General features: G+C 38.4%; 1 protein-coding gene across 3 annotated transcripts in view; it reads left to right on the forward strand.

The window, feature by feature from the left end:
• DCAF10 (DDB1 and CUL4 associated factor 10) overlaps nucleotides 1-13,639 on the forward strand; it is a 58,975-nt gene that overhangs the window by 19,077 nt on the left and 26,259 nt on the right. For all 3 annotated transcript variants that reach the window (XM_084778181.1, XM_084778179.1, XM_084778180.1), the window contains one exon: nucleotides 4,441-4,554. In XM_084778181.1, coding sequence (XP_084634307.1) covers nucleotides 4,441-4,554 — 114 coding nt within the window. The remainder of the gene's footprint in view (nucleotides 1-4,440; nucleotides 4,555-13,639) is intronic.

Consider the following 13,639-nt stretch of genomic DNA (forward strand, 5'->3'; position numbering starts at 1 on the left):
AGGGCAGAGCTGTATCTTAGGGCTTATACTCCCAGATCTTAGACCATAAGTGAGGAAGTCAGGACAGGAACTCAAACAAGGTTGGAACCTGGAAGCAGAAGTTGATGCAGAGGCCATGGAGGGGTACTGCTTACTGGCTTGCTCCTCATGGATTGCTCAGCCTGCTTTCCTATAGAACTCAGGACCACCAGCCTAGGGATGACACCACCCATAGTGGGCAGGGTTCACTGTGTAACTTGGCTGTCCTGGAACTCACTCTGTAGAGCAGACTGTCCTTGAACTTAGGATCCACCAGCCTCGGCCTCCAGAGTGCTGGGATTAAAGGCATGTGTCACCGCCACCAGGCCTTGGAAATAAAGATTTTAAGCAGTAGAAATGAATGAAATTTGAAACTAGAAATACTCAACATGAAGAAAAGAATGTCTTTGAAATGATTTGTAATAATGAAAGCATATGGCATTGATCAAGAGGCTGCACAAACAGCATTCAGGATAGAAAGGGGAGCATTTAGGGCTGGAGAGATGGCTCAACGGATAGGAGCACTGGCTGCTCTTCCAAAGGTCCTGAGTTCAATTTCTGACACCTGCGTGACGGCTCATAACTGTCTCTAACTCCAGTTACAGAGGATCTGACACCTCTTACAGATATACATGGAAGGCAAAACACCAGTGCAAATAAAATAAATTGTTTAATAAAGAAAAGAAAAGGGAGCATTTATTAATAAACCCTAACCAAGTGTCGTAGGTACAAGAGGTAGAAATTTCAACTTTCAAGAACTAGTAGAGGAAGTGCTTTGACAGCCTTCCAACAGAGAATATTTAGAAAAGTATGTAATCGTTAATGTAAAGTATAAAAAAGGCTTATGTTTGAAGGGATTATAAAATTACCAGAATAATCAAGAAATTTCAAGCCCAAAATCTAGAGATGTGGGCTCTGCATTTGAGGTGACCTTTCTCTTAGAGCCATCTGTCAGTTCCAAGAGCAGCAGCCTAGAACTGAAGAGGGTTCTAATGGACACATTGCTCAGGGTGAATGGAGGGAAATGCTGCAGCTTAAGATCTGACAGCGATGAGCCTGAGTGGAAACTGTATAAGAATATACCCCAGGACTAAAGTTGGATCAGGGGTAGTTTCCATAGCACTAAAGCCAACTTCAAATCATCTCATTCCCTAGTAGATTAAGATGATCACAGCCAGTTATGGTGGCTCACTCCCACAGTCCCAGTATTTGGGAGGATCAGCCTGGGCTACAGAGAGAAGCCTTGCCTCAAAAAACAAAACAAAAGAACAACGAAAACCAGTACAGCCAAGGCTTCACAGAGAAAAACCTATCTCAAAAAACAAAACAAACAAAACAAACCCCACCAAAAGAACAGGGACAAAAGTGTGGGAAGGAGGTTCAGGGGAAGGAGGGTCAGTGAGTGAATGAGAGTGGTTTACCTCCAGCCTTTCAAAACCTACTTCAGAATTTTTTTCATTGAATTTGCTTGCTATAATCCAGTGCTAAATTATCTTTGGAGTGTGTGTGTGTTCATGTTGGGGGCAATGTGCATGTACATAGGGACCAGAGGTCATTCAGTGTCTCTTCTCAGTCTCTTTACTTTTTTGTTTTTGTTTTTGAGACAGAGTCTCTCCATTTCAACTAGACTGGCTTGCCAGAAAGCCCCAGAGATAACCCTGTCTGCTTCTTCAGTGCTAGGACCATGATAGAGACGGAGCTCAGACCCTCATACTTACATGGCAAGCATTTTATTAATGGAGCTGGCTGTCCAACCCCAAATTAGATATATAGTATAATTGCTAAATGATGTAGGAGGACCAGCCCAATGTGGGCCATATATGTATATGTACTTGTATGAGTTGATGTGCACCACATGGGTTTTGGGTGTCTGAGAAGGCCAATTGAAGGTGTGGAATCCTCTGGAACTGCCATGTTGGTGCTGGGAACTGAACTTGGGTCTTCTTTGAGTATAGTAAATACTCTTAACTGCAGAGCCATCTCTCCAGCCCTATCTCTGTAAAACTTGCATGTTCCTAAGGGACACTCAGTAGAAGAAACCAAACATATAACAGATGAGTTGTCTGAAAACAAAACAAAACACACACAGAGAAACAGACCTCCTTAGGATTAATGAGATGGCTTTGTGGGTTAAAAAGAGGTGCACACACACAAACTAATTTTTTAAAAAAATTTTTAAGAAAAAAAGAGGACTGGCAAAATGACTCAGCAGATTGTCCTCTGAACCTCCTCCTCCAACACACACACTATACACACAAATAAATTAACTTAATGATAAAAATAGCATTATAAATCAATAGAAAAAGGGTAAGTTTTATATTAAAAAATATAGCTGGGCAATAGTGGTGTACTCCTTTAATCTCAGGACCCAGCAGGCAGAAGCTGGTGGATTTCTGTCTACAGAGCTAGTTCCAGGACAGCCAAAGCTACATAGTGAAACCTTATCTCAAAAACCAACCAAAAAACAAAACACAAACAACAACAGCAAATATATATTTGGTATAAGCCAACCCCTTTCCAGTATATTTTATAGAAACTGATAAGAAATGCATAATTTATTATCTCCCCTGACCCTGAGTTTTCTGATACACATTTGTTTACAACTAACTTAAATTTGAATGACATTTTGGAAGCTGAGAACGGTGGTACATGCTTGTGATTCCTGCATGCGGGGAGTTGAAGCAGGAGGATGCCCCAAGTTTAAGTCCAACCTAGGCAACATAGTTCAGGGCTAGTCCGAACCAAATAGTGAACCTTTATCTCAAATCAAAACAACAATCCCCCTATATAAGTGTTTTTCATTTTCATATTAAGCTGCTTGTCTTAGTATTCTATTGCTGTGAAGAGAGACCATGACTACTAAAGAAAGCATTTAGCCGTGTGGTGGTGGAGCATGCCTAGCACTCAGGAGGCAGAGGCTGGCAGATCGTTATGACTTCAAAGCCAGCCTTGTCTACAGAGTGAATTCTGGGACAGCCAAGGCTATACAGAGAAACCTTGTCTGGGGGAGGGGGGAAGAAAGCATTTAGTTTGGGATTGCTTACAGTTTCAGAGGTTTAGCCCATTTTCATCACAGCAGGGAGCATGGCAGCACAAAGCAGACATGGTACTGGGGAAGTAGCTGAGAGTTTTACATCTGGATTTTCAGGCAACAGGAAGAAAGAGCCACTGGGCCTGGCTTGGACTTTTGAAACCTCCAAGTCCACCCCCCAGTGACACACTTTCTTCATTAAGGCCACACCTCCCAATCCTTCTCAGGTAGTGCCGCTCATGATGACTAAGCATGCAAATATGAACCTGTGGGGGCACTCCTATTCAAACCACCACCCTGTGCATTTATTAACTTCTGAAAAGTTGAGTAACTTCCCATTATTCATGACTTACTTTGCAGTTATCTCTAATCAACCACAGTCCACAAAAGACAAATGGAAAATTCCAGGAATAATTCCTGAGTTTTACATTTTGTGCCATTTTTCATAATTTGATGAAATCTCTTATCATTCCACTCAGTCCTACCTGGGACATAAGTCATTCCCTTTCACTATATTCATACTGTATGTAAGAACACATGCTAGTCACATGGTAACTATCCGGGGTTTCACAGTGCTTGCATGATACTGTTATTTTAGGTAGTGAGACCTACAAAGCACAAAAGTAGTGGTGCTGGCAGTTGGAGTACGCCAGAAAGAAGCCAGAGAGTTCATCCTGCAGTTGAAAAGATTGAAAGTTCTCCACTTCACAATGAAAAACAAACAAAAAAAACAACAACCATGCAAGACTGCTAAGGTCTCCAGTGGGATAATATGCTCTTAGAGCAAGCACACTTGTGTAACTTGTACCACAGTGTAGTTGTAACTGTGTCTTTGGTTATAGTTGTTAGTCTTTACTGAGTCTAATTTGAAAATAAACTTTATCATAAGTGTCAGAGGGAGGCAGTATGTGTGGAATTCCTTACTATTTGGAGTTTCAGACATCTACTTAGAATTTGAGATAATTCCCTCATGAATAGGAGGGCAATTATGATGCTCCATGGCTTATACAATCCTCATTCTCTCATGTATATTTAGGTTGCTTTCAATTTCTTCTTTTTACAGTAAAGCATATCTTTACATGCTTCTCTGTATTCATTAATAATTATTTCACTCTACTAAATCTACTAAGTGTTGCTGAGTTAAGCTGTGCGTGTTTGAAATGCTGGTGGATATTTCAGAGGTGCTCTTTGCACATGAGCGGCATCAGTTTACACACACTTCGTTATGAGAGAGTAGTACTGCCAGAATGGGTAGTACCAGTCTGCTAAATATTTGCTACTCACATACAAACTTGGATAGGACAAATTTATCTGTAATATGTCTAAGTATAAATAAGTGAGCCAGAGAGTGTTAGAAGAGTAAACAAGAGAGCTGTGTGATTTCCTTTCAGGTCAGTGCTGACAGTTGCTTGTGAACAGACTGAAGTTCTGCTTTTTGACCCTATATCTTCAAAGCACATAAAAACTCTGTCTGAAGCACATGAAGACTGTGTGAATAATATCAGGTGAGTGTGCTGGTGAGTAAGCAGCTCTTTAGTATGACTCAGAGTCGGCTTGCAAGTTAGTGAAAATATGTCATGCGTTATCCAGTAGCAAAACTTACATTATAATTACAAATTTTACTGCTCATAATTTTTGAACTAGAACCTTTCTGTAATATATTGTTCACTTCCATGTGATCTTTTTTCTTTTCTCTTTGTGTATCAAGGTCATCATTATAAACCTCAGCCATGTACTATACTACTGCATTGGCTTAACATCTCTCACAATCAGATTCCACCCACATCCAGATCATAGAGAGGAAAAAAACAAACAAACAAAAAACCAAAAACACATGCATAGAAAACATCTTTGTAATAGCCTTGGATACTAGCTGTTTCCCTATTTAATTATTTGGGAAGTAAATTATAGTTCAACAGTTTAGTGGATTAATATACAATCCTTAAAATTATGATTGTAGAGACTATATAACAACATAGACAAGTGTTTGGGATTATGTGAGTTAAATTCATACAGATTATACAAATATGAAATGATAAAGAACAAAAGATTAAAAGATTGTTTTAAACTTTTAGCAGTAGTTTAGAGTGGGTAATTTACCATTAACTTTATGTTTTCCAAGCTAGGAAATCATGAATATGAAATTGTGTCAGTTTTATAATTATTATTTTCAATGTTATTTTTAAAAAGGAATGTGAAAATTGCTTGTCACTTAGGTGGCATGCTTCATTGTAAAATAGGTCCACTGACTTATCTATACAGAACCAGAGAGAAAGTAGCACAAAATTGCAGTCAGGTTCCAAAACAAATGTCATCTCTGGCCAACGAGGACAGACTGAGGTTTGCACAGGGGCCTGGTCTGACTCCAGCACTGAACCTGGAAGCTACTACCCTCAGTTAAAAAGCTTAAAGCACTAAGAAATTTTGTGTGAAGAAAGAGCCCAAGTCACCACATGAAGCCAGGGCTTTAGTTGAAACGTCTGTTATTTTTGAAAGACTGGAAAAAAAAAACCCACAAAAAAAAAAACTAGTTTGCTTCCTGGGGTTGTAGGTTTTAGCTGATAAAGACACAGCCTCAGTATGGAAATTAAGTGAAGCTATTTGTTGGGTCAGTGACTGAATGTCTATGTGTGTTGTTTCCAATATTATCATGAAACTGGAGCCCTGAAATGTCCTTATAAACCCCAGTGATAGTCTGGGGCTCAGATGGCCAAGTAAAGGCAAGCCTAAAACTCTTAAATAGGAAGGGAGAGAAAAAAGTTAACTTCTGCTCAAGCCTATAATCAAAAATTCATCATTCATGAAGACATCTAATATTAATACAATAAATTCAAACCACCAGAACAGGGATTTCTCTGGATGAAATTAACTTTATGGAGTAAGTAGTCCAACAAAGACTTTATTTTTAAAAATAAATTATTTATTTTTTTTTTGACTAGGTAATACATGCACGTGGTACAAAATTCAAAGGTACAAAAGGGTAAACAGTGAAAAGTAAGTCTATCTCCACCTCTGTCGCCTAGCCACCCAGTTTCCCTCCCCAGAGGCAACCACTATTACTAATTTGCTATCTTTTTAAAGATAGTTTATGCATGTACAAGCATATAAACACACATACACATACACACACACCCCACATATACTTTTATATAAATGGTAGCATTCTACACATACTATTATATGCCTGGCCTTTTAACTGAACATATTTAGAGATCATTTCACATTAGTATCCATGGAATGATCTTATTCTTTTTAACAGCTGCATAGTATTCCATTGATTGGGAGAAACTTAAAACATTTTTAGGCTACTTAAAGATGTTAAGGAATACTCTCCATTAGAGTGAAGAGTATAAATTAACAGGTAAAAGAAACAGGTTTATATAGTAAAGAACAACTCGAATGCATGGAAATTAAAAATGTTGCTATATAAAATATATTTTAAAGGGGGAGGTGGGAAAGTCTATAGCTCAGTGAGAGGGTACTTAGCATGTGCAAGGTCCTGGGTTGGATCCCATATCATTGCTGTGGAAGACAGAAAAAGGCTGACACTTGCCAGGTATGGTGCCCCTGCCTTTAATCCCAGCACTGGGGAGGCAGAGGCAGATGGATCTCTGTGAGTTCGAGGCCAGCCTGGTCTACAAAGTGAGTCCAGGACAGCCAAGGCTACACAGAGAAACCTTGTCTCAAAAAAAATAAAGACACTTAAAGGAGTGTAGTTCTAGTTTGGGGCTGGGGATGTAGCTCAGATGTAAAGTATGTGCTTAGCAAGTGTGAGGCCCTGAGTTCAATCTCTAGCACCAAAATTAAAAGTAAAAACGCAGGGATGTAGCTTAATTGGGAAAGTTCTTGCTTAGCATATGTGAAACCCTGAGTCTAAAAACAAATTATTTATTTATTTATTTTTGACTAGGTAATACATATGCTTGGTACAAAATTCAAAGGTACAAAAGGGTAAACAGTGGAAAATGAGTCTGTTTCCACCTCTGTCACCAGAATCGGATGTGGTGGCTCAGGCCTGTAATCTCAGCACTTGGAGGGAAGTAGGGAGACTGGGAAGAATTCAAGGTAATTTTTGGCTATATGCTGAGTTGGAGGCCACCCTGGGCTACATGAGACCCTGTCTTAAAAACAATAAAAAACAGATAATAACACAAAATTTAAAATAGACAAAATATGTAAATTTAATTGGTCAGATGAACTTTATTCTTTCATGATTGATGAGTGAATTGAAAGTTAGAAAATAATACCAAAATATTTAACTAGTACATACAAAAAGGGGGGGATTTAAAAGTATGAGTATTTAGTTAAATATAGGATTAACTGAGAAACTACAATATATATAAAGAATTGTAAAATACTGGACTTAGTGGTGAGCACTTATAGTCCAGGCACTTGAGAAACTGGAAGATCCCAAGTCTAAGGCTAGCCTAGGTCTTGAGTGGAAGTTAGTTAATTGTAAATAATAAATCCAGAGATTTCTGGAAAGTTAACTTAATAATTGTTTAGATTATTTAGTGATGAGGGAGAACAGTTATCTTTAGAGTCTGAAACTGATTCAAGGTGAATCTATATCTGGATAGGTTGTGGGAAAACTCTAGATTAAGATCGTAAGAAGTGGAGGCTGGAGAGATGGCTGAATGTTTAAGAGCACCAGCTGCTCTTCCAGAAGGCCTGGAATTCTCAGCACCCACATAGGGTTCGCTATCTCCTGTCACTCCAGTTCTAGTGGATCCCACACCCTCATCTGGCCTTTGGGTACCAGGCACACATGTGGTGCACAGACATACATGCAGGCAAAAATATTAAAAGTGCAGTGGGCATGGTGGCACATGCCTTTGATCTCAGCACCTAGCAGGCATAGGCAGGCAGATATCTGTGAGTTTGTTAAGAAGCTAGTAAAATTAAAGGTCAATTACATGTGGAAGTATGATAAATAAACTGACAAAACATTTCCCATTTGGTATGAGAAGAAAATGAAACATATTTGATAAGGCAAGAACATGTACCACATTACATCAGGTAAATATAATACAGACTGAAGAATTTTAATTAGGTGAAATGCTCACTATAACTATTAATAGTGCAGAAAATATAACTCTGAGGGGTTTTCTTTAGTTTCGCATTGATATGTTTAAAACAAAACTAAAATGAAAGCAGTAAGATAGGTTCAGTGGCATGTGCCTGCAGCCTCCGCTACTTAGGAAGCTAACGTGGCAAGAGCACAGAGTTGTAGGGAACAGGAAAACCTCATGTACAAACCAATAAGCAATGCTAGAGATGTAACCTGGTGGTTAGTGCTTGCCTGACACCTAGCCTGTGGGAGGCCCTGGGTTTTATTCTTAGCTTTGCATTGCAAAACAACAAAAGAATAAGACAAAACCTGTAGGTAAGCACTGTCCAGTAGAAATATAATGCTAGCCACATAGGTAATTTTTATTTGTGAATTTTATTACTAGAGAAAGAAGTAAAATTAATTTTAATCTATTTAGCCCTATATTTTCAAAATATCCTAATTTCAACATGTCAATACAACAAAATTTTTTGAGATATTTTACTTTTATTTTCTAATATTCCCTTCAAAATACCATGTATATTTTATATTTAGAACACATCTCAGTGTTGTAAGTATAAAACTGGTCACATAGCAAGTGTTTGGAAGCCAAATGGGGCTTATAGATACCATACTTAACAATCTGACTTTATATAGTGGCAACAATAGGTCAATGTGGGCAAGTTTTATAGTGTGGGATAGTACAATATAATAAGGCCCACATCGTGCGTAGGAAGAAGACAAAAATATTAAGCAATTTCAGACATTTAAATGCATGCATTTTTTAAACTTAAAGGAATAATTAAAGTCTTATAATACAAGTTATAGCTTTAAGACCACCAGAAAGGAAGGACATGTGGCCAGTTCAATAGAAATAAGAAAGTTTAAATTGTTTCTTAACTTAAAGCAGAGGAAGACTAAGAAATAGAAGTCCTAAATATAGATCTTTCACAGAAACACACACACATTGATATTAATTAAAAGACAGTCTGGAAGCAGGGAGTGATGGTACACACCTTTCATCCCAGCATTTGGGAAGCAGAGGCAGGCAGATCTCTGTGAGTAAGTTTTGAGGCTAGCCTGGTCTACAAAGCAAGTTCCAGGACATCCAGGGCCACACACCAGGGAAACTTTGTCTTGAAAAACAAAAACAAAAAAACCAGAAAAACAAAAAAAGACAGAAAAAAAGAAAAGGAAAAGTTATTCTGGCGCTGGGCATGGTGGTGCCTTTAATCCCAATACACAAAAGGGAGATAGAGGCAGGGGGAATCTCTGAGTTCTAGGTCAGCCTGGTCTATATAATGAATTCCAGGACAGCCAGAGCTACACAGTCAGACTCTCTCAAAAACACAAAACAATAGTGGAGCGTGGTGGTGCACGCTTTTATCCCAGCACTCAGGGAGGAAAAGGCAGATGGATACCTGTGAGTTTGAGGTCAGCCTGGTATAGAAAGTGAGCCCAGGACAGCCAAGGCTACATAGAGAAACCTTGTCTGAAAAAAGAAAAACTGGGCTGGAGAGATGGCTCAGAAGTTAAAAGCACTGACTCTTCTTCCAGAGGACCTGAGTTCAGTTCCCAGCAATCACATGATGGCTCATGACCATCTATAATGAGATTTGGTGCCCTCTTCTGGCCTGCAGGTGTACATGCAGGCAGAGCACTGAATACATAAATAAATAAATATTTTAAAAAGAAAGGAAAAAAAGAAAAACCAAACCAGGAAACAACAAAACAAAAAAGACAATGTAAAATTTGAATGAGAAAATATATATGTGTGTGAGAATATATATTTTTAACAGTGATATCACAAGAAAACAAATGAGAAAGTTAAGATTATTATCAATATTGGACAGTTGAAAGAGCAAAGGCATTTAGGGTAAAATGCAGTAGTATTTGTAGTAAAGGAAAACTCAAGATAATCCCAAGCTTTGTATGGACCTTAACCCCAGCCCTGACATCACAAAGCAAAAGCAAAGTGCCAAGACCAAGACCAAGACCATAGTGATAATGAGGTTTGATGGCTGAGTACAAAACTGGTCAGTGTAACTCAAGCTGTTGAAGAGTTAAGACTGCTTATTTAAAATGTCTAATAAAACAAGTGCTGAATAAAGTAATTATATACATGTCTGCACATTTTACTCTAGTGCTTAGTTAACAGGCAAGAAAGGAGCTCTTGGGCCACAAAGGAAGTAGAAGCAGGAACACTGAGAGGTAACAGGCTTCAGCTTTTACCCTGTGAGATCTGTTGGTGACACTGAGCTTTTGTTTTAACAGGAGACAGGAGACTTGATTCTAGGGTCAGTTCCATATAAAGATTCTTTTAGAAGACTGTAAAATCTAAAACCCAAAAGATGTCACTTTCAGCATAAAGGTGACCTGGAAATAAAGCACTCTAAATCTAAACTAGCATGGCAGAAAGGATTAACCGCAAGCCAGTCCTCTTACTCGCTGGCACTGCTGTATAGTCCAATACCACCCCCCCCCACCCCCCCCCCACCCCCCGCCAGATTGGAACACAAAGTGTCCAAGTTACCTATAAATCAAAACCGTGTAAGTCAGCCAGGTGTGATGGCACAAAGCTTTTAATCTCAGCACTCCAGAGGCAGAGTTAGGTGGATCTAGTCTGGTCTGCGTAGTGAGTTCCAGTCTGGCTGGAACATTAAGAAACAAATACCGGTTGTGGTAGCACATGCTGATAGGATTTGCTGAAGGAGGTAGAGCCAGGAAGATCAGAAGTTTGAGGCCAGCCTGAGCTACACATTAAAAGCAAAACCAATAAAACCCAAACAAAACCCACATACAAACAAAATGAAAAACAGGTGTGGTAGTGTACACCTTTAGTCCCAGCATTTGGGAGGCAGAGGCAGATAGATCTGTGGTCTACAAAGCAAGTTCTAGGGCTACACAGAGAAACACTCGTGGGAAAACAAACAACAAAACCCGCACAAACATGCAGGTCCTCTCTGAAGTAAACTAAGTACCATAAAAAAAGCCAACTCTCCCCAGATTAGTGTATTAATACAGTGTACTTCTGACTAAGATACATACCATCAGAGGCTTTCTTAAAACTAACTTTAAACATTTTTGTTGAGTGGTCTGCCATGAACAGCTGAAGTTGTTTTGGAGAAGACTAAACTGTTGGAATAACAACCCTTCCTGATATGAAATTTAGTCTTGGGACAGAGCTAGAGCAAGTGATAGTGGAATGAAATAGAAGCAGACTTAGGAAATGCAAACATTTTGCATAAGAGCAAAAGCATTACAAATCAGTGGGGAAAATGGAAAGATGAAATTGGTTATATACATGGAAAAGAAAACAAAATCTGATCCTTCTCATAGCATGGCTGAAAATAACTTACTAACTGGATAGCAAACCTTTAAAGTCTCCAGAGAAAGTAGAGAATACACACCATAACCATCTGAGTTAGATGCATGAGGAAGGAAAGATTCGTTATAGCACTACAGTAATAAAAAGGAGAACGTGAATGTTGTTAAGAGGAAAGTAGATACATTTTAGTGTACAATGGAATACTATACATCAGTTAAATGAACCAAAACACCCCAAAACTGTAAGGATGAGACAGAAAGGCAAATTGTAGAGTGAACTGTATGGTGTGATACCATTTATATAAAAATTTAAAACTTCACAAACATAAGCTTGATAGAGGCATGCATTTGTTCTGTTTTATCCTAGCACCTAAAACTCTGCCTTGTACATGGTGGGTGCTTGTTAAATATTTCCAGAATAAATTGGTACAAACAGTCTGAAAAATGGGTATGTACATATTATTAATTTATAGTATTAAACACATGCATGGGGAATGACAAATTTTGCATAGTGGTTCCCTCTGGAAAGGGAGGGAGGGGAATGGGCTTGGGGAGGGACTCATCATGTACTTCAAATATGTTTGTATTTTCAGACAATTCTGAAAGATAACCAAGTGTTAACATTTGATAAAGCTAGGTGGTGGGTATCACAGGTGTGTGTTGTATTTGTTCTAATTGTCTCTATTTCTAATATTTTACAATTGAAAATTTTTATATCAAAAAGAATATAGACTTGTATCAAGTTGTTTGTCCTCACTCGAAAAGACCTTTGACTAACCTGTTTGAATTTTTTATCAGTGTCAGCTCTCATGTGCTGCTGTCACCATGCTGCCATCGCATTCATGCCTACAAATTTGGACCTGCTTCTTTGATTTGTTGATTAGGGTTTTGAAATTTGTTTAGAAGCACGAGTAACCTAAGAGGTTAAGAATCTGAAAGGTCTCTGGGTGCATGAACTTAAGTGTGCACTACTTAATAAGACTAACTTCCATTTATTGTGTGTCAAAACCCAATAAAACACTTTTCATATGATATATTGTTCAAGATTTTTAAAAATGGGAGTGAATGGCATATGACAAGTTGCTTTGCTGCCAAACTTGACAACTTGGGTTTAAACCTTTGGACCCACATGGTGGAAGGAGAGAACCAGCTCCACAAAGTTGTCTCTGACCTTTACATGTATATCGGAGTGAGTGAGTGCATGCATGAGTGTGTGTGTGTGTGTGTGTGTGTGTGTGTGTGTGTGTGTGTGTGTATGAGAAATCGAACCCCAGTCCTCTGGAAAAGCAGCTGTTGCTCTTAACTGATGAGCCATCTCTTCAGCCCCTAGGCTTACTTCTTATTCATTAGAACTTTATTATATTTAGACGTAAGAGTCGATGTAGCAATCCAGGTCCCTGTAATTATAAGATTGTAAGGAGAAAGCTCCAGGGTACCTATAAAAATATTCACTTAGGGCTGGGCATGGTGGTGCATGCCTTTAATTCCAGCACTCAGGAAGGCGGAGGCAGGCAGATCGCTGTGAGTTTGAGGCCAGCCTGGTCTACATAGTGAGTCCAGGACAGCCAAGGCTACACAGAGAAACCTTGTCTCAAAAAACCAAAAGGAAAAAAAATAAAACAGTGTAATGCCTACTTATTAATCCAGAGTCTGTTTTCTCCCTCTCACAGGCTTTTTTGGTCTTGTGCTATTTTGAATATCTCATACAATATAAGACAAATACAGTATTTGCCAGTTGAGTCATTCCTCAAATCCCTGAAAGTGATATTGGAGAAGTGGTCAAGATACATACACAATCATTGGCAATAGAGGATCTGTTAGAGGAAATATCAGAAGAACAAAGTGATGGAAACAGTGGCACAGGAGACACTTGAAATTTTGTGAATATCTTAGTGGCTCTTGGGACAGTTGATAAAATCTGAGGATTTATGGAAAAGTGATTATAGTATAAAACTCAAATATGAAGTGAGGACATCATATTCTATTATAATTTCATTGCAAAGATTATACAAAAAAAAAAAACAAAAACAAAAAAAAAACAAAAACCCAAGATTTAATCCATTCTAAGAATTTTCATCTAGTTACATAAGTGGAGAAATTTCTTTTCCTGATTGTTTTAGTTTAATTTTAAAAATCAACAATATTTTGAGATGTAGGCTCTAAAGTAATTCATTTTTAGTTGCTTTTATCCTTAACCAGTTTTCCTCCAATAG

This window comes from Acomys minous, assembly GCF_964271855.1.
Source record: "Acomys minous genome assembly, chromosome: 1".
Lineage (NCBI taxonomy): Eukaryota > Metazoa > Chordata > Mammalia > Rodentia > Muridae > Acomys > Acomys minous.